Source organism: Callorhinus ursinus, unplaced genomic scaffold (assembly GCF_003265705.2).
Source record: "Callorhinus ursinus isolate GAN/ISIS: 27379988/994484 unplaced genomic scaffold, GSC_fseal_2.0 scaffold35, whole genome shotgun sequence".
NCBI classification, from domain to species: domain Eukaryota; kingdom Metazoa; phylum Chordata; class Mammalia; order Carnivora; family Otariidae; genus Callorhinus; species Callorhinus ursinus.
In genome coordinates, this window is record NW_027397097.1 from 3,077,518 (window position 1) to 3,098,643 (window position 21,126).

The following is a 21,126-nucleotide window of genomic DNA, read 5'->3' on the forward strand; positions in this document are numbered from 1 at the left end:
CTGCGTGAGTTACCCCAGCTCTCCCTCCCTCAGGAGGCCTCCCTGCCCGTGACCCTAACCTCTGGGCCTAGCAGGCCCAGGGAGTGGAAGGGGGAGGGAGGCTGGGCCACTCAGGGCTGAGCCTGGCCTGGTTCTACTCTCAGGGAGCTCCCTGTCCAGCAGGGAGATGAATATAGATGAACCATTTTGCTGAGGTAGAGTAAGAATGGACATTGAAGACCCAGCGTGCATGGAGACAGCTGCCCTGCTTCCCAGCTCCTTGCTTTCACAGTCTTGGGAGGAAGGCATTATTCATTCCGTTTCATAGAGAACGTAGGAACCTAGGGCAGTTAGGTGACTCTCCAAGGTCACACAGCTAGTAAGGGCATAGCCGGGGGCCCTGTGGCCCGTGGCTGGCCAGTCAGTCTGGGCAAGAACTCTGGGTGCTTGGGCCCTAATACTCAACATGAGGTGGCTAAAGAGACTCGGGCTGGGGCGCCTGGGTGGCTCAGTCAGTTAAGCGTCTGACTGTTGGTTCCAGCTCAGGTCATGATCTCGGGATTGTGAGCTTGAGCCCCACATCAGGCTCTGTGCCCAGTGGGGAATCTGCTTGAGATTCTCTCTCTCTCCCTCTGCCCTTCCCCCTGCTCTTGCACACACTCTTGTTCTCTCTCTCTCTCTCTCTCTCTCAAATAAATCTTTAAAAACCATGAAGAGACTTGGTCCTCACTCTGCCAGTCACTGGCTGTGTGACCTTGAGCAAGTCAAGTCACCTCTCAGACTTGACTACCTCACCTGTAAAGTGGAGATGGTGACACCTTTGAGTGTAGGCAGAAATGAGCCATATCTGTGAAGTGCTGAGAGGGCCCTGAGGGATGAGGGGATTGGGCATCTGCGCCTTTCCTTGGGAGGCCCTTCTGACCTTTGATGCTCTCCCAACTCTCCATCCTGGGCTGGGCCCAACTGGTGTTCCTTCCTACTAGAAGCTGCCCTGCTGTTTTAAAGGACTTTGAATCACTGAGGATAGATGATCTGGCTGTAGCTGGGGGCTCTGAGGCAAAGCCCAGTGTCTTCTCACCCATCAGAGAGCATGCAGCTGGTAGAGGTGGGGCAAAGCCAGTCTCCTCCCCTCCCGCAAGGGAGAGCCATTCACACCGCCCCCAACTGTGAGTTCCTAACACAGGAGCCTACTTTTCTGAGTGTGTCTCATTGTTGACAGGTTTGGGGACAGACCTGGCCCCGAGTCCCTGAGTCAGAGGGAGGGGGTTACAGGGAGGTGGGCATACCATCTGGTGAAGCCTTCCTGGAGAAGGAGTGGGCCAGAGGCATAGGAACTGGTGGCAAGGAGCAGTAGGTAAGCTGGGTCCCAGGGAGTCAAACACAGAGAAGGCATCCTCTGTCTGGCTTCTAGCAAAGCCTTCCCACAGAATAGGGCTGCCCTGTCAGGGAGGCACACCCTATCCCTGGAAGTGTGGGTGCAGAATCTGGATGACCCCTCAGGGATTCCCTACTGCTGACCATCTGATACTTAGGATGGAGACATTAGTTTGTGGGTCTCCTTTCCCCCATCCTTAAAATGGGAAGAAGAACAACATTACCTCACAGGGTGGTCAGGACGATGAAATAACATATGCTTAGAACAGTGCTTGGTGTGGAGTAGGGCTCAGTTAACCTTTTTAACTGAGAGAACTGATATCCAGCCTTGTCTGAGAGTGGGTGAACCCTGCCCCTACCTGGCTGTGTGACCTTTGACACTGACTTCCCCTTCCTGAGCCACCTTTTCTTCATCTGTGGCAGGCGGCCACAGTTTGCACTCTCAGGGATGGCATGAAGCCCAGTCTAGTAGGGTCTGACTCCATAGCACTGAGCCGGAAGGAGGGGTTTTCAGAGTTTGCAGCTGGAGTGGGGAGTGGCCTGGAGGCATCTTCCTTTGCAAAGGTGAGAGGTTATTGATTGTTTTGAGTCCTTTTCAGGAGCCCAGTGGGTAACCTCGAAGTGCACAGGAGATCATCAGCTCTGCCAGCAGCCATGGGGGTGGTGATGGAGGAGTAAGGGGCACATCCTGGAAAGGGGGGCATTTGAGATGTAGGGGGAGGGTGCTCCCTGCACAGGGAGGATGAGAGCGAGTCCCTGGCCGAGTGGAGGTCCATGGTGCTCTGGGGTAACAGCCAGCAGCCCTGGACGGTGGGAATGCAGGCCTTGAAGGCCAGGGGGAGGATGAGGGTGGGCTCTCTGGGTCCAGGTGACTGCAGGGGGCTGGGTCTGAGGGGAACAAGGCACTACTCACCCTCTGCCTTCTGTCCCCCAAGGACATGCGGAAGCACGTGACCATGACCCTGCTGGACACGGAGCAGTCCTATGTGGAGTCGCTGCGCACCCTGTTGCAGGTGAGGCTCAAGGCTGGACCAGGCCCCCTGAGAGTGGCCGTTCTGAGTCTAGGAGGCCATCAAACATGTGGGAACAAACCCATTTTGTGGACAGGGGATGGAGGCTAGAGAGGAGAGAGGAATGACCCTGGGTAACATCACCCCTCCATGGAGAATCCCCCATCCTGTGACTACCCCAGAGAAGGAAGCCCCCTCCAGGGTGGGAGAGAACATAGAGGGGACTTAATAAGGCCAGACAGGCCACCCCAGGGCAGGTGCTCCCTCCTTTTACTGTCCTGCCACCTCCCCCTGGCGGCCCCGTGCCTCAGCTTAAATCTGTGCCCCCACCAACTGTAGCCCCGTCCATTTTATTCATTGACTGGGAAGATAATTGTTGAATAAAATGTTGAGCACTTGCCATGTGCCAGGCCCTGTTCCAGGTACAGGAAACATGAGGACAAATAAGAGAGACAAGCTGCGCCACAGGACCTCATTGTCCTGTTGGGGACATCGTTGAGTATATGGTCACTCTCAAAGCATTGAGGGGGCACCTGTGAGGTGTGGGTCAGGGTATTTTTCCCTGGAGGACGTGCTGGCTTCCTCCCTACCTGTCTTCTCAGCAACAGGAACAGCACGTGCAAGTCAAGTAAGGAGAGGCTGGCACAAAGCACAAAGGGTTGGTCCTCTTGGGGATTGCCTCTTGGGGATGCTGGCGGAGCCAGCAGGAGCCACGTGGTAGGGCCCTTGGATACCAGGAAGAAGGTTTGGACCCTACCAGGGGCCCTGGAGAGTCAGCAAAGGGCTTTGAGCCGGGGCGGCATTGGGTCATCTGATTCATGCTTTATAAAGTCTGTGTGACTGCCAGGAAGGTGGGCAGCAGAAGAGGGGGCCAAGGCCACTGAGGGTTGGCAAGGGAGGAGAGGCCAGGACCAGGGCAGAAGCCACAGGGAACGAGCGTTGGGACAGACATTCAGGAGGTGCACTGGTCAGGCCTGGCACAGTAGCTGCTCGGCTGTGGGATGAGGCCTGGACTCCTGGTCTGGGTGAAGGCAGCACTGGAGGAACCCCACGTGTGAAAGTTGGGGCGAGATGGCCAGATCAGGTTCCAGCGTGGGAAAGCCCCTGAGTCAGGACGCACGTGCGGGCCTGGGGCCCAGGGCAGAGGGCGTGGATCCCAGCTGAGGTGGGGCCTGACAGGTACGGTTGAGGACGAATTTACTCAAGCCATGTAGGCAGAGTGAGAGCAGAGAACAGAAGGTAGAGCCCTGGAAAGATCCAGAGTGTTCATTCATTTACTCCACAGATCTGCAACGAGCATCTTCTGGGTGCAGACCGTGTTCTCAGTGAGGGTTCAGCGGTGAGCATGAGTGATAAGGTCCCGTCCCCTGTCCCCTGGAGTCTATGGCAGAGACTGACAGTAACCAGTCACACAAACCATACGTGAGGACAAATGCGGGTGCAAAAGTGCACGGAGGGTGTTTCTGTAGCAACTGAGTACCGTTCAGCCAGAAAAGGGAGGAAATTCTGACACGTGCCACAACACGGGTGAACCTCGAGGACGTGATGCTAAACCGAAATGAGCCAGTCACAAAAGGACAAATACTGTATGATTGCGCTTCCATGGGGCACCGAGGGTGGCCAAGTTCATAGAGACAGAAAAGTCGAACAGTGCTTGCCAAGGGCTAGGGAAGGGGAAGTGGGAGTTAGTGTTTAATGGTTATGGCGTTGTGGTTTGGGAAGATGGGAAAGTTCCGGAGATGGATGGGGACGATGGTTCCACAACAACGTGAGTGTATTTAATGTGAGTACTGAACTGTACACTTAAAAATGATTAAAATTAACAAATTTTATGATGTGTATTTTGCCACACAAAAAAATACATTGTTTTTATATATTAAAAACAAGCGCACAGAAAGAGAACACAGAACGGGGGCCTGCCCTGGTGTCAGAGGCCAGGGAGGGCTTCTCTGAGGCTGGGGTGTTCAGTGCAGACCTGAGGGATGGGTAAGCGTTCAGCAGCGGGGGAGCCTGGAGGGAACCATTCGGGCAGCGGGTACAATAGGAGCAAAGGCCAGGAAGCTGGAAGAAACCTTGAGCAGTTAGCCATGGAGAGGTGGCCGGGGTGACTGCTGTGCCAGGTGCTGGGACACAACCAGAATGCCATCTTTAAGAGATGCCCTTGGCTGCCAGGCAGCAGTAGTCATGCTGGGGTCCAGCAGAGCGTGGGGTCCTTTGTGGTCCCCTAGGTGGGAGTTGAAGGCATTGGGGTCAGGCAGTCCAGGGTTTGAGTTACTCGCCTCCCTGCTGGGTGATGCTAGCCTAGTCACCCCACTTCTCTGAGCTTCGGTGTTTTTGTGCGCAAAATGTGACTAATTATACCCGTGTCCCAGTGCAAGGGTGCAAAGGTAACGAGGCTGCTCATGCCTTGTTCACACACTGGAGGCCGGCGGGACCCGGGCGCGTCTCTCTACCTTCGAATCTCCTGGCCAGTTCAGCGCTGCACGCGTAGAGGCTTGCAGGACCTGCTGGTGGAAAAGCTAAGGGGGGATAGTTCTCAGGAGGCCAGATTGAGAGTGTGGGTGGCGAGGGGTGGAGATGGGCAGGAGAGTGTCAGCCGAACCCCAGGACTGTCACTCAAGGCAGCCCTGGTGTGTCACAAGGACTGGGGTCCAAGCCAGGCCACCAGTGTTCGAACTTGGCACTACCTCCTGACCGGCCATGTCACCTGGAGCAAGTTACATAATCAGTCTCTGCTTCAGGGTCCTTGTCTGCATAGTGGGAATAATAATGGTACCTACCTCTTGAGTTCAGGCTGCAAGAGAGATGCATGTATAATTTAGCATACTGCCTGGCACGTCTGCACGTGTGCATGTGTGCGTGAGTGCGTGTATATAAAATCACATCTAATCTTTACATTAACGTTGTCAGGTAGATATTATAACTCCCTCTTCGTATGAGGAGATGAAGGCTCAGAGAGGTTAAGAAAACTGCCCAGGGTCATCCAACTATTAAGTGGTATTCTAGTCCATTTGGGCTGCTAGAACAAAAATCCCACAGACTGGGTGGCTTGAACAAATACAGATTCAGTTCTCATAGATCAAGGCGCTGTCAGATTTGGTGTCTGGTGAGGACCCACTTCCTCCTTTTCACTGTGCCCTCCCTGGTGGGAGGGCTGAGGGAGCTCTCCGGGACCTCTTGTAGAAGGGCACAAATCCCATTCGTGAGGGCCCTGCTCACATGACCCACTCACCTCCCAAAGGCCCCGTCTCCAAATACCAGCACGCTGGGGACTAGGTTGGAGTGTAAGGATTCTGGGGGGGACACAAGTGGTAGTACTGAGAGCTGACGTTTATTGAGTGCTTCATATGTGCACTTTACATAAGTTAAATCATTCAAATCTCATGATAACCCTCATTTTACAGATGATGAACCTGAGACACAGAGACGTAAAGCAACTGTTCAAGGTCACAGAGCCGGGAATTGCCACACCCTGGGGTGAATCCCTGTCAGTCTGACTCTAGGGCTCTCCCTCTCACCAGCTAGTCTGCACTGTCTGAGCATATCGGTGCTATTCAAGCTGAGACTGGACTCCACGGCCCTAGTGTCCCCTCTCAGTGACCACTGCCACCCACACTGACTGGTATCGTTCCTGCAAGCCGAGAGTTTTGTTCTTTTTATTTTATTTTTTAATTGAGGCATAGTTGACACACAGTGTTAACGTTAGTTTCAGCTGTAGGCCAGGAGTTTAAAATGAGGAAATACCAAGGTTAACAGCCAGAGGCGATGGGGTTTGAACCCGCGTCCTAAGGCTACACCTTTCCTCAGTGTCACCTTCACCCTTTGAGTCTTTCTTCAACCCCTGCATTCCCAGCCAACAACCCCCCTTTTCCCTGACCCAGCCCCCTTCTCCCAGCACTCCTGACCCTGTCTTTTCCCCATAGCACTTACTGCCTTCTAACACACGTGTCATAATTTCATTATTTATGGTGTTTATTTTCTGCCTCCCTCCACTAAGGTGTCAGCTCTACAAGCACCGGGACTTTTGTCTGCTCTCAGGTGCCGCCTGGTGCTTAGAAGGCGGGACACTCAGTAGTTGCCCAGCAAGTACACCATGAGTGGGTGCAGGTGTTGGTTCCTAGGAGGTTCTGGATCGGGGTCTCTGCTTAGTCTTTCCTCCCACTGTGTGCCTGCTCCTGTGTGGGATGCAGTTTAGCTCCTCTCCGTGTGGGGCAGCAGCGCCCACCCCCCCCCCCCCCCCCCCCCACCCCCGCCAGAGAAGACCCTGGCTCAGACTGGCCTAAGAGCTGTAAGAGGGAGGCTGCCTGCCTGTCTCACCATCACCCCCTGACCTTCTAAGAATCCCCAACCAGGCAAGAGGATTCTGTTGAGCTTGACTTTCTCGAGGCTGTTTTATCAAACAAGCCAATTTTTAAAAATGTTTAATATAAATTTTATTGCAACATTGTGTTACTTTTTCAAACATCCTCAATTCTTGGGCTTGTAGTTATAGTTTCGGCCAGTAGAGGACGACCGCTCCGTGAGCACACCTGCCGCAAGCAGGGCTCTTCATTCTCACGAAACGGGCGGTGAAAGCAGATTTGAGGTGAAGAAAAGGAGTTTTAATCAGACTTGACCAGTAGACCTGAAAACCATGAAATCAGTGCTCAGATAGTGGCACTAAAGGCCTTGCAGGCACCCCCTTGCTTTATTTTCCCCACAGCAGTTCTCAAACTTTCCACGTGTAACTGATTCTAAGATTAACATCTGGAACTCCAGGTTCATCCTATAATTAATGGCATATAATAACTTAATTGGCAGCGTCTTTTTTTCTTAAAGATCTGATGAAATGTGGGGTTTTTTTTTTTTGTTTGTTTCTTTCTTGTATTTTGTGTTTCATCTGACTAGATTGTAAGCTCTACTGGGGCAGGGAGCTTGGTCTTCCTTGTTCACTGCTGACCAGTGGCTAGCACATAGTGAGTTCTCAATAAATCGTCTGCTGAGTTAGTGTGTGTGGGTCTCCCAGGAGGCCAGTCTTCTTGCTTTCCTCACTCCAAGCTCTGCTTGTTGGTGCGTCCAACAAACCTTTCCCGAGCCCACTAACCCCCGTCTTATGCCAGGCCCCGAGCCGCACAGTGAGGGGCATGGGGATAGGTCTTCCTGTCTCCCTCTTAGAGCAGAGTCTAACAAGGGAGATCCGGGAGGCATGGCCCTGAGTCACAGGCCCAGGTGATTTCGTGTGCACCTATGCCAGGGGGTTGGGGTGCTATCCCTCTGAGGGTACCCCCACTGACCTGTGGGGGACCCCCAGGGCTACATGCAGCCGCTGAAGCAGCCAGAGAACTCCTTGCTGTGTGACCCATCACTGGTGGATGAGATCTTCGACCAGATCCCCGAGCTTCTGGAGCACCACGAACAGTTCCTCGAGCAGGTGCGGCACTGTGTACAGACCTGGCACGCCCAGCAGAAGGTGGGAGACCTGCTTGTCCAGTCGGTGAGTGGCCCTGCTTTCTGCTGCTTCAGCCCCCACAAGCTTGGGCCCCTCCTGGAAGGGGATAGCTGCTGCCATGGACCCCTCACCCACACCCACTCCACCTGGACACTGACTCTGATCCCAGATCCAACCCCAGGACTCGAGCAGACACTGGCAGTGACTCCGGCCCTGGGGTTGACCTGAACCTGGACACCACTAAACCCCAGAGTTTGGCTAGACTCTGGCGTGGGCCCCAGTCCCAACCAGTTACTGACCCTGATCCTGGACCCAGCTCTAGTTGGTGACACTGACTCGACCCTAGTCCTGACCTTGAGCTGGTGCTGACACAGACCTCAGTGGATGCTGTTACTGATCTCAACCCTTACCTTGACTAGCTCTTTTCTCCATCCAGCATTTTAATAGGATAGCTAACTATTTGGCACTTATGAACTAGCCATTATTCTAAATATGTCATATATGTTCACAAGTCTAGGAGAAAGGTGCAGTTATTCCTCCAAGTTTAAAGTGGTTGACTCTGCAGCGTGGAGAGAAAGTATCTTGATCAAAGTCACAGTTAGTGAGTGGTAGAGGGTTCAACTCCAGGAAATGCGGCCCCAGTGCCCACACTCTGCCCCACTCTGTGCCCCCTTGCACCAGGAGCTGACCTCCGCCTGTGAGGCTCTTCAGGATCCTACCATAGTGAATGGGACCTTAGAAAACGTATTGGCTGCAAAACTCAAAAAGAACTGCAAAAGCAAAACTAGTAAACATTTAATTACGTGTCTGTAAAAACATAGCATGCCATTTTCTTTAATTGTTACGTTTAGTGTTCATTTATACGAGGTTAATTACGTTTGAAAAAACTTAAGGTACATTTTATTTGGCCAGAATTCCCAAGAATGCATGGTGATGACTGATAAATCATAGCCAAACACAAACTAAAATGGTTACTCAGAGCCAAATAATTTCAAAAGCAAAATGGTAAAACTCCTTCCAAAAATTATACCAGCAAAAAAAAAAAAGTCTTATCTATTGTTGTGAGATGTGGATGTTTTTTCATGTGTTAGTGATGATGCGGGTGGGCCTTGAGCCTAAGAAGGTCTTAGAAGGTGCCTGCTGATCTGGAACTGATGTGACAAACCCTGATGGGACCCCTGTTGAGTGCTAACACCTCAAGGCCATCACCACCCTCAGTGTCCCCAGGCTCATCCCCTGTCTGGACTTGGATGCTGACCCTGGTCTGATGAGCAGAGGCCCTGGTCCCAGGAAGGGATCAGCAGAGAATGCTTTGCCCCAGGGTGGGCTGGTGGGTAAGGGCTGTCTTCCCCTCCGAGTTGCTGCGGCCTCCCCGGGCCTGGGGAGGGGGACAGTCAGCACCTTAGAGACACAGGGGCTTGTGGGCCCAGAGGGGCCAAAAACAAACACCACCACAAGTCCCCTAGTCCATCCATGGTACAGCTGACACAGGAACCAGAGTATCCCAACTCCCAGCCAGGACTTCTGACCAAGATCTTCCATATTTAGCCCAGCTGTCAGCGGGCTGTCGGGTATTAGCCACCAGCTGTGTGCCCCCACTGAGCGGGATGTTACTGGACAGGATGGGCGTGCCTAGCTCCTCACAGAGGAAAAGTCCTAGTCAGGGCAGGGAGTGCTTTCTGGAGGCGGCACAGTTGGAGCTTAGCCCTGAGGGTGGGTGAGATTCGGATGCGCTAAGGGCATTCTGGTGGAGAGAATTACATGAGCAACGGCCAAGTGGTTGGAATGAGTCTGTGTCTTTCAGAGGACAGTGAGGAGGGAGACCTGCCTGGCTGGACTTAGTGGGGTGGGAGAGCAAGGGATGGAAATGCCCACTTGGAAATGGGAGAGCCTGGTCTACAGGACACATGTAGGCATATGTATGTCCATGTACATACAAACCGTAGGTAAGATACGTTGGGAGGGGGATGTGCGCACAGGTACACACCTACTCACACAGTCACACATACAATGTGTATACACGACACAGGAGCACCTGCCCCATCCCTTAGAGACCATATCATGTCCAGTTAGAGGGAAAGGATGTTGGCTTGTGAATCATTGGAAACCAGGACAGGGTGAGGTGGAGTAAGGGACACCTTAAAGGTCCCCAACCTGCTTCTTCACCTACAGTTCTCCAAGGACGTCCTGGTCAACATCTATTCTGCCTACATTGATAACTTTCTCAATGCAAAGGATGCCGTGCGTGTGGCTAAGGAGGCGAGGCCTGCCTTTCTCAAGTTCTTGGAGGTACTGTTGGCTAGCTCAGGGGGATGGACATGACCCTCACCTTGGGCCAGCTTTGGGAGGGGGCAAGAACTCCCAGACTGGGCACCGCAAGCCTTAGCCTGTGGTTCAGTCTTTGCCCTTAGGCTGGGCTGGAGGGACTGGCTGGGGATTTGTCCCTGGACATTCCCTTCTTTGCATGACATTCCTCACATGGGTGCCCATCCACCTTGTTTCTGGTTTCAGCAAAGCATGCGTGAGAACAAGGAGAAGCAGGCGCTGTCTGACCTCATGATCAAGCCTGTGCAGCGGATCCCACGCTATGAGCTTCTGGTGAAGGTGGGCATGGGGTTGGGTGGGCAGGGGAGCAAGGCTGGAAGGCACGTGAGGATGCAGGGGGCTGTGAGGCCCCTACTCAGTCAAGCCTGACATCAAGAGTCCCCAGGGGTTGGATAGGAAAAGAAGTCCTCTCTGGAGCCTCCTTATATTATAGTCCCTTCTGCCCTAGCCATTAGTGTGGGGCCCCAGGGCCTGAAAGGGACAGCTAATAAGCAGGGGTCTTACCCCATTTCTTCCCCAGGACCTCCTGAAGCACACACCTGAGGACCACCCAGACCACCCACTCCTGTTGGATGCTCAGCGGAACATCAAACAGGTGGCTGAACGCATCAACAAGGGTGTGCGGAGTGCCGAGGAGGCAGAGCGACATGCCCGTGTGCTGCAGGAGATTGAGGCTCACATCGAGGGCATGGAGGATGTGAGTGCCCACCCCCTCCACCCATGCCTTTGTTTGCGTCTGTGGTTACCTGCAGTCACGGTCACGTCCACCTCCACAGCGGTGTCTGCAGTGCGTGTGCATCCCTGTCTGTTCAGCGTCCCCACCCGTCTCTGTCCACAGCCACGTCCTCCTCCCTGTCTGTCTCTGGCCACATGTCCTGCGGCCTGACCACACAGCATCAGGAAGACGGAGGGGATGCTGCTTCTACTGGCCTGACCCATAGAGTGGGGCCAAGGGGTCCCCCAGGGTCTGGGGAGGAGATGGGATTAATCATTGACCTTCAGGATGTTTTGTCTCTCCTGCCCCACAGCTCCAAGCCCCTCTGCGGCGGTTCCTCAGGCAGGAGATGGTCATCGAAGTGGTAAGAAGTCTCCTGTTGTCTACCCACCTGTTCCCATCTCCCCACTATGTTCACACTTCTGCTCATACCTGCTGCCCTTGGGCCTCCCTGCTCTTCCCCACAACAGGAGTCCCGGGTCGAGTCCCAACTCTGCCTCTGCCTCTGGGCATCTGGGGCAGAGCCCTCACCCTTCTCTGGGTCTGGCTGTCCCCTTGGGCACGGTGGGCAGGAGGGTGGGCCTCTGGGCCTGAGTCCTGCCTCGGGCTCCACAGAAGGCCGTTGGTGGCAAGAAGGACCGGTCCCTCTTCCTCTTCACGGACCTCATCATCTGCACGACCCTAAAGCGGAAATCAGGCTCCCTGCGGCGCAGCTCCATGAGCCTGTGAGTGGCCGGGGCGGGGCTGCACTTGGGCAGGGGCAGAGAAGCTGGCCCTCCCTGGGCCCCGCTGCCCCCGGCTTGGCCAGAGCACCCCCTTGGCTCCCCACAGGTACACAGCAGCCAGCGTCATTGACACGGCCAGCAAGTACAAGCTGCTGTGGAAGCTGCCGCTAGAAGATGCGGACATCATCAAAGGTGGGGCTGGCCTAGGCCTTCCCGGGGGTTCTGGGTGTCCGGGCCCTGCTCTCAGAAGCCCTCCTGGAGGGTTTGAACTGTGGCCAGGCTGGCTGCCTGTATCCATCTGCTTTTCTGCTTTTGGGGGCCTCACTTTCCCAGCCAGTACAAGGGGGGTGGCATGAAGGATTGGTGTGCCTGCCACAGAACCACACCAGGACCTGTCCACGCAGACCACCTTCTGACAGGGCGGGACCTCACCTAGGCTGGGGCGGCGTGAGGAGCGCAGACACACCGCCACTAGCCACTGACCACTGCACCAGCGTCCTGTCGGACGACGACACACTGCTCTGGTCCAGCAGTTTTGCTCATCGGGAGCAGAGACTCACCCAAGTCAGTCCAAGCAAAAGGCTGGTTGGAAAGATCCAGTTGTTTGGGGCTGAGGCTGTCAGGAGTTGAAGCGGGTTCAAGGAGCTGCTCCTTCTGCTGTGTGTACATGTGTGTCTGTGTCTCCATCTGTCTGTCTGTCTCTGCGTCTGCCTGTTCTCACTGCTCTCGGCTTCTCTGCTTCCTCCTTCCTTCCAACCCCTGTGATCCCTCATGGCCTGTTCTGCATCTTGGCCCTTTCTCCCTAGCTGCTCCAGGATCCGAAGTTTACCTCTCTGAGTGCGGTGGTTGGTCTGGGACAGTGGTGTGGGCACCTCTGGGCTGGCAGGCAGTGCGGGCCCAGACTCTGTCCCTAGGCTCAGTGAGGTGGCCCCCAGGGCAAACTCAGGCCTGCCTCACATGGGCCCCTGTGCAGGAATACAGGCCGATGATTGGTCCAGTTTGGAACACAGGCTAGTCGATAGAATGACTACCTTTAGCTCAGGTGTCTGCTCCTGGTCCAATCAAGTGTGGTCAGAGTGGGGCGGGGTCATGTGGAAGAAACCAGGGCTGCCCAGACAGAGTTGTGGGGGGACAGTTGTCCTTCAGAAGGAGTAGAAGAAAACCCAAGCCTTAGCGTTTCTAGTACCTTCCACTGCTGTCTACTCTGCCCATTGGTGGGTTCCTGGTCCAGGGTGGACACCCCCGGCCAGGCAGTGCTGGGTGTGGGGATGCTGAGCTGGCCTGTGGGGCCAGCTACTTGGCTGTGGTCAGGTATGGGATAGGACTAGAGAAATCCAGAGCATCAGCTCATTTTCCCTCCTTTGTCGGGGAATTGAGTCCCTTGGTCAGCAGATTTGACCGCCCGAGGCTCTGGCTGCCCGGCTGACTGGCCTGTGGAGGCTGCACCGCCGAGGCTTCCGGTGTCTGCTGGAGCCTGCAGAAGCTGCAGAGCCCTCTGCTGTTTATTCTTTGTGCTCGTCCAGGGAGTTCTCCAAGGGACCAGCACCCTGTGCCAAGTGGCTTTGAATCAGGCCCAGTCCCCTGTTCCCAGGCCTGGTGTTTCTCTGCGAGCTGCCTGTCTGTCACTTTGTTCCTTGGGTCTTGGGGTTGACAAGCTCTTGGCTTGTCAGGCCACTCCCCACGCTGAGCTGCAGACTGTGAGGGAAGGGAAGAACGTCTGTCCAAGCCTGACCTTATCTGCCTCTGTATCTGCCCATGGCCTTCTTCTGTCCCCACCAGGGGCGTCCCAAGCCACCAATCGGGAGAACGTCCAGAAGGCTATCAGCCGCCTAGACGAGGACCTGACCACCCTGGGCCAGATGAGCAAACTCTCTGAGAGCCTTGGTTTCCCCCACCAGGTCTGTGCCCTCTGCCTGAGGCTGGGGGAATGGGGCGGTAGGGGTTCCCAGATCTGAGGGAGAGAAAACAGCCTCTTCATTTACCTGAGGAAGAGGTCACTCATCTCTGTCACTTATTGGAAGGGGAAAATACAGCCTCACCACAACTGAGGGAAGTGATGTGTTCCAGGCCTGAGAGTGGAGACACAGCTGTGTCCCCAGCTGAGGGAGGAGAGAGGGCCCATCATGTCTAGGGGGTTGGGGGGAGAGGCAGGTCCCCACTTGCATTCTCAGGGCAGGAGCAGACTGGGGGAAGCTGTCAGGGCCTGAGGCCTGGGTCCTCGTCCTGGCAGAGCCTGGATGAAGCACTGCGGGACCTCTCAGCCGCCATGCACCGGGACCTGTCGGAGAAGCAGGCGCTGTGCTACGCGCTTTCCTTCCCCCCTACCAAGCTGGAGCTGTGCACCACGAGGCCTGAGGGCACGGACTCCTTCATCTTCGAGTTCCCTCACCCTGATGCCCGCCTTGGCTTTGAGCAGGCCTTTGATGATGCCAAGAGGAAGCTGGGTAAGCCAGGCCCATGCCGGTGTCCTCCTTTCAACACGTCCAGGCAGTGGGCAGCACCATGCTGCGGTCTGGGAGATCAGGAGCCAGAAGTCCCGACACTGCGGTGTCCTGTGCTTCAGCCCCTGCTGGTGGGAGGGTGGACTGAGGCTCCTACGGAGAAACATGGGACTTCCCCAGGGTCTCACTGGCAGGGAGAGGAATCAGTGGTTGAAAAGGGTGAGCTTAGGGCAGTGCATGCCGGGACCCACCCCCCCCCGCCCTCCCCCCCTCTACATACTCTCTGAGTAGGCCTAGAGCAGGGAAAGCTATTAATCAGGGTCCAGGGCTTAGAAGATCCCTAGAGACTTCTGGGTCTGCCTCCCGCATTGTACAGATGGGAAAATCGAGGCCAGGGGCAAGCAGGGCATAACCTACAGCCACCTCGTTTTCCCTTGAGAGATCCTGAAGAGCAGGGAAGGAAGGGAAGTGGTCGAGGGTGAGGTGAATGCTAAGCGGTGTCTGTTTGTCCACCTCCGCTGCAGCATCCAGCAAAAGCTGTCTAGACCCTGAGTTCCTGAAGGCCATCCCCATCATGAAAACCCGCAGCGGCATGCAGGTGTGTGTGGGGGCCGGGGTTACTCGGGCGCATGTATATTCAAACCAGCACGTGTTCACGTTTGGGGTACAACATTACGTACCTGTGTGTACATGGCAGTTGCCCCCTGTCTTTAAGTGTACAACTCTGCACATGCATGTGGATACTACGTGTGTCACATGCACGTAGGTGTGCCCACACACATCTATGTGTGCATGTGACCGAAGGCTGTCTCATTCCTGTGAGGTGTCTAAGTCATGCGCTTGTCAGAGTCTGCATACATTTGGACAGAGCTTACCATTTTTCACATTTGTTACCACATATATATGGAGTCATATTTAGGGTTTGCATGTGTGTGGATGTATGCGTACACATATGTATGTGAAGGGATGATACCGACATCACATAGGCGTACGTGCATCTGACCTGCAGAGTGGCACACGCGCTGTGTGTGTGTGTGTACATGCGTGCACAGAGGGGGCGTACTGGGAATTCGTACACACCCGCGCAGGCCCACCTCCCTTCGTTCCGCCGGCCACCTGGTGAGCGGTGGGGAGCTGGCCACAATTCCTCCATCCACCTTCCCCTGCCCGTTGGTGCCGTCCGCAGTTCTCGTGCGCAGCGCCGACCCAGAGTAGCTGCCCAGAGCCCATGCCCGAGGTGTGGGTGTGCAACAGCGACGGCTACGTGGGCCAGGTGTGCCTGCTGAGCCTGCGCGCCGAGCCCGACGTGGAGGCCTGCATTGCCGTCTGCTCCGCCCGCATCCTCTGCATAGGTGCCGTGCCCGGCCTGCAGCGCCATGGCCACAGGTGAGGCCGGGGCCAGTGGGGGGGCCAGTGGGACAGATCCCTGCCCCCAACCCCTCTGTGGTTGCAGGCGACTAAGTCTGGTGGACGGGGCGGGCCTAGAGGGCTTGTGGCCAAGGGGGGGCAGAGCCTCGGCTCCTGGCAGCTCTCATCCCCACTCCTACATCTCACAGGGAACGGCCAGCCTCGCTGAGGAGCGCCCCAGAGACGGCACTGGATACCCCCGGTCCAGAACTGGACGTCGAGGCCGCGGATGAAGAAGCAGCGACGCTGGCAGAGCCAGGGCCCCAGCCCTGCCTGCACATCTCCATTGCAGGCTCGGGGCTGGAGATGACACCGGGCCCCACCGAAGGGGACCCCCGCCCGGAATTGGTGCCCTTTGACAGCGACTCCGATGATGAGTCTTCACCCAGCCCCTCAGGAACGCTGCAGAGCCAAGCCAGCCGGTCCACCATCTCCTCTAGCTTTGGCAGTGAGTGCCCAGCTTGGGGCTGTCAGGCAGGGTGGACTGCACAGAGGAAGGGGCACCCAGCAGGTACTGATGGGTGGGCAGGGGGGCTGTGACACCAAGGCCTCAGAGGGCAGTGGGCCAGTCAGGCCAGATCCTGAAGACCCTGGAATGCCCGGTTAAGTAGGGAAGATGGAGTGGTTGATGCCCCTGTCCACGATGTGGTGGTGGATGCGGGCCAGGTCAGCACTAGGAGCCTGTAGCGCTAAACTGTCCCCGAGCAGAATGACAAGGCCTGAGCTATGCAGACCTCTCTGTTGGGCTGAGAGGCCCTCAGGAGGGACATGGCCAGGAGGGATGTGCTGAGGGGGGATGGGGGCCTAGAAAGATAGCAGGTCTTGGGCCGGGCAGAGGGAAATGGAGGCAGAGAACTTTGTCTCCCTCAGATGAGGAGACGCCGAGCTCCAAGGAGGCCACGGCAGAGACGACCAGTTCAGAGGAGGAGCAGGATCCTGGCTTCCTGCCGCTATCTGGCTCCTTCGGGCCTGGCGGTCCCTGCAGCACCAGCCCAATGGATGGGAGAGCCCTTCGCCGCTCCAGCCGTGGCTCCTTCACCCGGGGCAGCCTTGAGGACCTGCTGAGCGTTGACCCCGAGGCCTACCAGAGCTCTGTGTGGCTGGGCACTGAGGATGGCTGGTAGGGGGGCAGGACAGGGGCTGGGGACCCCGAGCTCTCTGCTTGGGAAATCACATGGTATCCTGAAGCAGAAGCAGGAGCGCTTGGGGTCAGACCTCAGGAGTACTGCCAGCCAGGGCTGCCAGGGGCTCTGAAGCCCACAGGGAGGCTTTGGGATCTCAGTACCTTGGGCCAGCACCTGGCAGCGGGGAGATGGTGGTGGAGACAGAGGTGGAGGGCAAACTTCAGGGGCTGGTGTAGGCAAGCATCGGTCACAGGTGCGCACACCCCTGATCCACAGCATCCACGTGTACCAGTCCTCCGACAGCATCCGTGACCGCAGGAACAGCATGAAGCTCCAGCACACAGCCTCTGTGACCTGCATCCTGTAAGGCCCTTGGGTAGTCCTCCTGGTCCAGACCCTTCTCCACATGCAGGCCTCCTCTGGTCACCCAGCTCTCCCTGCTCTACTGGCCCTTCCTTTCTGTGGAGGCTGGAGGCCAAAGACCTCGCCCTAGGCTAGTTGTACCTCATATACCATGTGACTGTGGGCAAGTCACTACCTCTTCCTAGCCTCAGACTCCCCTGCCTGCAGTGGCAGTCTCTCAGGGACCGTAGCCCTCTTGTCTGTGATTCCCTTGGCCCCAGGTGACCTCCTCTGGCCTCCTGAAACCCCTGACTCCTCCTTCTTTCCCCTGCCTAGGTATCTGAATAACCAGGTGTTTGTGTCTCTGGCCAATGGAGAACTTGTGGTCTACCAAAGAGAAGCAGGTGAGTGCCTACCACACCCCACCCCGCCGATGTTGCTGGCGTAGGCACTCTCCCTGAGGCCCATGAGTCTGGAGACGTGGCTTTGGGCACCTCTCAGGCCCTCTCTGGGCTTTGGTATCCTCATGTACAAATGGGGTTTTTAGCATTTCATTTCAGGCTGTGAGGGTGAGGCTCTAGTGCAATACCGACTGAATTTGCTCTGTTTTCCTTATCCGGCTCCCACTCCAGGCCATTTCTGGGACCCCCAGAACTTCAAGTCAGTGACCCTGGGTTCTCAGGGGAGCCCCATCACCAAGATGGTGTCTGTGGGTGGGCGGCTGTGGTGTGGCTGCCAGAACCGAGTCCTTGTCCTGAGCCCTGACACACTGCAGCTGGAGGTACCGCTGGGGGTTGGGGGTGGGGGTGGGGACAGAATTGGTGATTTGGGGTAAGCCTGGCCCGTGAGAGAGGGGGATGAGACCACGGGGGCCATAAGAAAGTATCCATCTGTCCAGGGAGAGGCCAGTGATTGATCTGAAAACCCTTCAAGCTTTAATATGCTCTGATCACAGAGTCATTGAGTTGCAGGGGAAAAGGCAGCTCCATTTTAATTCCTGAGGCTTAAATGGGGGGGCTTCAATGAAACCAGGCTTCGCTAGGTTGGTCATCCAGACCAAGGAGCGAGGCTGCCTTTGCTGTCAGCCCCGGCGGGGTTTCTGGAGAGGTTTGGTGTGAGTTGTAGGGGTGAGGTGGGTGATGGTGGGGCACGAGGCAGGGAAGGGCCAGGGAAGGCAGGCCCACCAGTCACCCCTGTGCCCTCTGCCTGCCCCTCCCACCGCTCCGACCAGCACGCGTTCCACGTGGGCCAGGATTCCAGCCGCAGCGTGGCCTGTATGGTGGACTGCAGCCTAGGGGTGTGGGTGACACTGAAAGGCAGCGCCCACGTGTGTCTCTACCACCCAGGCACCTTTGAGCAACTGGCAGAGGTAGACGTCACACCTCCCGTGCACAGGATGCTGGCAGGTACTGACCTCCGGCCCCCACCGCCCCGTCCCTTGGAGCCCTTCGACCCCATCGCTGAGGAGGCTGAGCCGGGGCCAGGATGCGGCCCCAGCTCTGGTCCGTCTCGCCCCCTAGGCTCGGACGCCATCATCCGGCAGCACAAGGCTGCCTGCCTGAGGATCACGGCGCTGCTGGTGTGCGAGGAGCTGCTGTGGGTGGGCACCAGCGCCGGCGTCGTGCTCACCATGCCCACCTCACCCAGTACCGTCAGCTGCCCAAGAGCGCCCCTGAGCCCCGCCGGCCTAGGCCAGGGACACACTGGTCACGTCCGCTTCTTGGCTGCAGTCCAGCTGCCGGATGGCTTCAACCTACTCTGCCCGACCCCACTGCCTCCCCCAGACACGGGTGGGTCTGTGCATCCTCCCCCAGTCCAGGGATCCTGGACTCTGCTTAAGATTTGCCCCTGTCTTGCCAGAAGAGGTTTCAAGAGGGAAGAAGAGTGTGGTCCAGAGCTGGAAGTGGCATATATGACAGGAAATCGGCTCCAAAGTCCCCAAAATAAAACCTTCTAGGGTATGGGGTGTGTGTAAAAACTCGGTCCAGAAGCATCACAGGAGATAGGCAGTGAGCTATAGGAACTGTAGCCTAAGAATTAGACGGTGGCCCAGCAAGGGATGCATACGGCAGGGAATCAAAGAGGACCAGAAATGCGGTCTAGGGCAAGGCGTCCAGGAGTGATGGACAGAGCGGGAAATGGCAACAGCAAGTAGAACACAGAATTTCAGGCAGGAGAGCCATGGACTGTGAGGATTAGCAAGTGAAACGTGCTAGGAGATGGCATCCGTCAAGGAGGGCCACAGTGAGCCAAGGCTTGCTTTGACTGGGCAGGAAACCATATTCCCCCGAGGAGGTGGCTGTGGGAATCCGGAAGCAGGGAAGCCTCAGGCAGGAGCCGTCCGCGCCCGCAGAAGACCGAAGCTCCCCAGCTGGGAAGGGGCTGTTGGAAGCAGGAAGCTGTTTGAGGAGGACAGTACATGTGCGGTAGAGGGAGAGAGACAGAAGGGGTGTGGCCCTGAGAACTTATGTCACTTTTGACTAGCACACACAAATAAGAGGTAAGAAGTCGTGTGACTGCCAGGAAGTGGGTTATTTCTTTCCAAAGAAGTTCTTGGCTAACAGGAAGTAGGATCCCCCACAGAAAGTATGCCTGTCTTTCTTCCTGTCTTCTGGGGTGCAGGCCCTTAGGGGACAGCACAGCCGTCAGTCACCCCCCGGCTAATGGACCCTCTCCCTCCACCCCCCAGGCCCTGAGAAGCTGCCATCCCTGGAGCACCGGGACTCCCCTCGGCACCGAGGACCTGCCTCAGCCAGGCCTAAAATGCTCGTTATCAGTGGAGGAGACGGCTATGAGGACTTCCGGCTCAGCAGTGGGGGTGGTAGCAGCAGCGAGACCGTGGGCCGAGACGACAGCACAAACCACCTCCTCCTATGGAGGGTGTGACCCTGTCCGCTGTGGCCCAGGACTTGCCCTCCCACCGCCCTCAGCCCGCTTGCCTCTTCCTAGCCCACACTTCCTAGGAGACTCTGACCAGGAGCGTCCCACCAGGGGCGCACCTGTGCCTACGTGGGCTCCCTCCCAGCCCCGCGGAAGTATTCCTGAGGGAACACCTGCTGGCTAGCGGGCCGGGGCCTCTGCCGGCCCTCTGGGTGCTTCGGTGCTCCCAGTCATCATGGGGGTGGGGCAGGGGGCAGTGGGCTGCCCAGGACCTCTGTCCCTGGAGCTTCTACCAAAGACACGGCCGGGCCTGGACCCCATGGGGCTGGGGAGGGCCATGTGCAATATTTGGAGGGTTTTCTGGGGGCAGTGGGAGGGCTGGGGACAGAATCCTTTCCCATGTACAGTATTTATGTTCCTTTTTAGATGTGTACCTTCCCAAGCACTTATTTATGCAATGACCTGGGCAGGGGGTGATTTGAGGAAGTCACAGAAGGGAAAAGACCTTATTCCTGCTCTGGGGCCACCCTGGGACCCTAAGCGAGCCTTCCTGGAAGGACCAATCCCCCCCTCATTACATACTTGCGAACATGTGTGCACATACACATGGGTGTGCATGTATATGCACACACGCACGCACACACACACACACACACACACACTGCATGTTCAGGGCACTAAAACATTGCCTCTCAACACACACTTTCCACGGCCTTGTCCGGATTGGCCTGCCCTCCAGTATCCAGAGCCAAGGACCAAGCACCCTCAGTCATCCAGAACCAGGTGATGACTGCAAGGGGCAATGATTCCCATGTGGGGGCCTCCCCAGGCCTTGGCATTTCCTAACTTGTTGGCAGTGCCTTTAGTCGTTTCCAAATTTGGACTTGGACAGGGCTCTCTCTCCTGGCCTGTGCAGGGAAAAGGAAAGGGCCCTTGTTCTCCTCAGAGCTGCCCCCCATCCCCTGTGTCTCATGCACTGGCACATATGGTCACCTTGGGAGGGTGGGCCTGGGAGCCCCCTCACTCTGACTGTTGAGACCCTGTCTTCACACCCTTCCTGCCAGGGCAGTCCCTCCAGGAAGAATGCCCAAAGCTGAGGGGCTGGACATGGCCTCTTCAACTGGGAACCACTTGCGGGCAGCCTCTTCCCTGCTCCCTGGCCTACAAGAGCCAGTCTGACCCCCAGGCCCCTTGCTTCTTCAGCTACAGCTCCAAAGGTCTGGTTTCAGATGGGGTTTGTTTGGTTCTGTTTTTGTTTGGGGTGCGTGGGTCATTGCGGTCTTAGATTATGTTTCTCTTGCTACCAAACAGTCATGTATTAACTTTCCTTGGATGATGAATTTTAAAAGAGTCAATAAATAGAAACACCAAATGAC

At 56.4% G+C, this 21,126-nt stretch overlaps 1 protein-coding gene across 2 annotated transcripts in view; it reads left to right on the top strand.

Annotated features, from left to right (window-relative positions):
* ARHGEF17 (Rho guanine nucleotide exchange factor 17) overlaps window positions 1-21,126 on the top strand; it is a 57,477-nt gene extending 36,351 nt beyond the window's left edge. Inside the window, exons 2-22 of one of the 2 annotated variants that reach the window (XM_073879659.1) lie at window positions 2,289-2,366; window positions 3,649-3,702; window positions 7,654-7,836; window positions 9,964-10,080; window positions 10,303-10,395; window positions 10,637-10,813; window positions 11,145-11,195; window positions 11,447-11,556; window positions 11,663-11,748; window positions 13,336-13,454; window positions 13,787-14,000; window positions 14,522-14,595; window positions 15,184-15,383; window positions 15,554-15,852; window positions 16,275-16,524; window positions 16,805-16,891; window positions 17,207-17,274; window positions 17,503-17,651; window positions 18,102-18,276; window positions 18,391-18,660; window positions 19,560-21,126. In XM_073879659.1, coding sequence (XP_073735760.1) covers window positions 2,289-2,366; window positions 3,649-3,702; window positions 7,654-7,836; window positions 9,964-10,080; window positions 10,303-10,395; window positions 10,637-10,813; window positions 11,145-11,195; window positions 11,447-11,556; window positions 11,663-11,748; window positions 13,336-13,454; window positions 13,787-14,000; window positions 14,522-14,595; window positions 15,184-15,383; window positions 15,554-15,852; window positions 16,275-16,524; window positions 16,805-16,891; window positions 17,207-17,274; window positions 17,503-17,651; window positions 18,102-18,276; window positions 18,391-18,660; window positions 19,560-19,756 — 3,051 coding nt within the window. In that variant the 3' untranslated portion in view covers window positions 19,757-21,126. The remainder of the gene's footprint in view (window positions 1-2,288; window positions 2,367-3,648; window positions 3,703-7,653; window positions 7,837-9,963; window positions 10,081-10,302; window positions 10,396-10,636; window positions 10,814-11,144; window positions 11,196-11,446; window positions 11,557-11,662; window positions 11,749-13,335; window positions 13,455-13,786; window positions 14,001-14,521; window positions 14,596-15,183; window positions 15,384-15,553; window positions 15,853-16,274; window positions 16,525-16,804; window positions 16,892-17,206; window positions 17,275-17,502; window positions 17,652-18,101; window positions 18,277-18,390; window positions 18,661-19,559) is intronic. The other variant, XM_025848515.2, reaches the window with a different exon arrangement.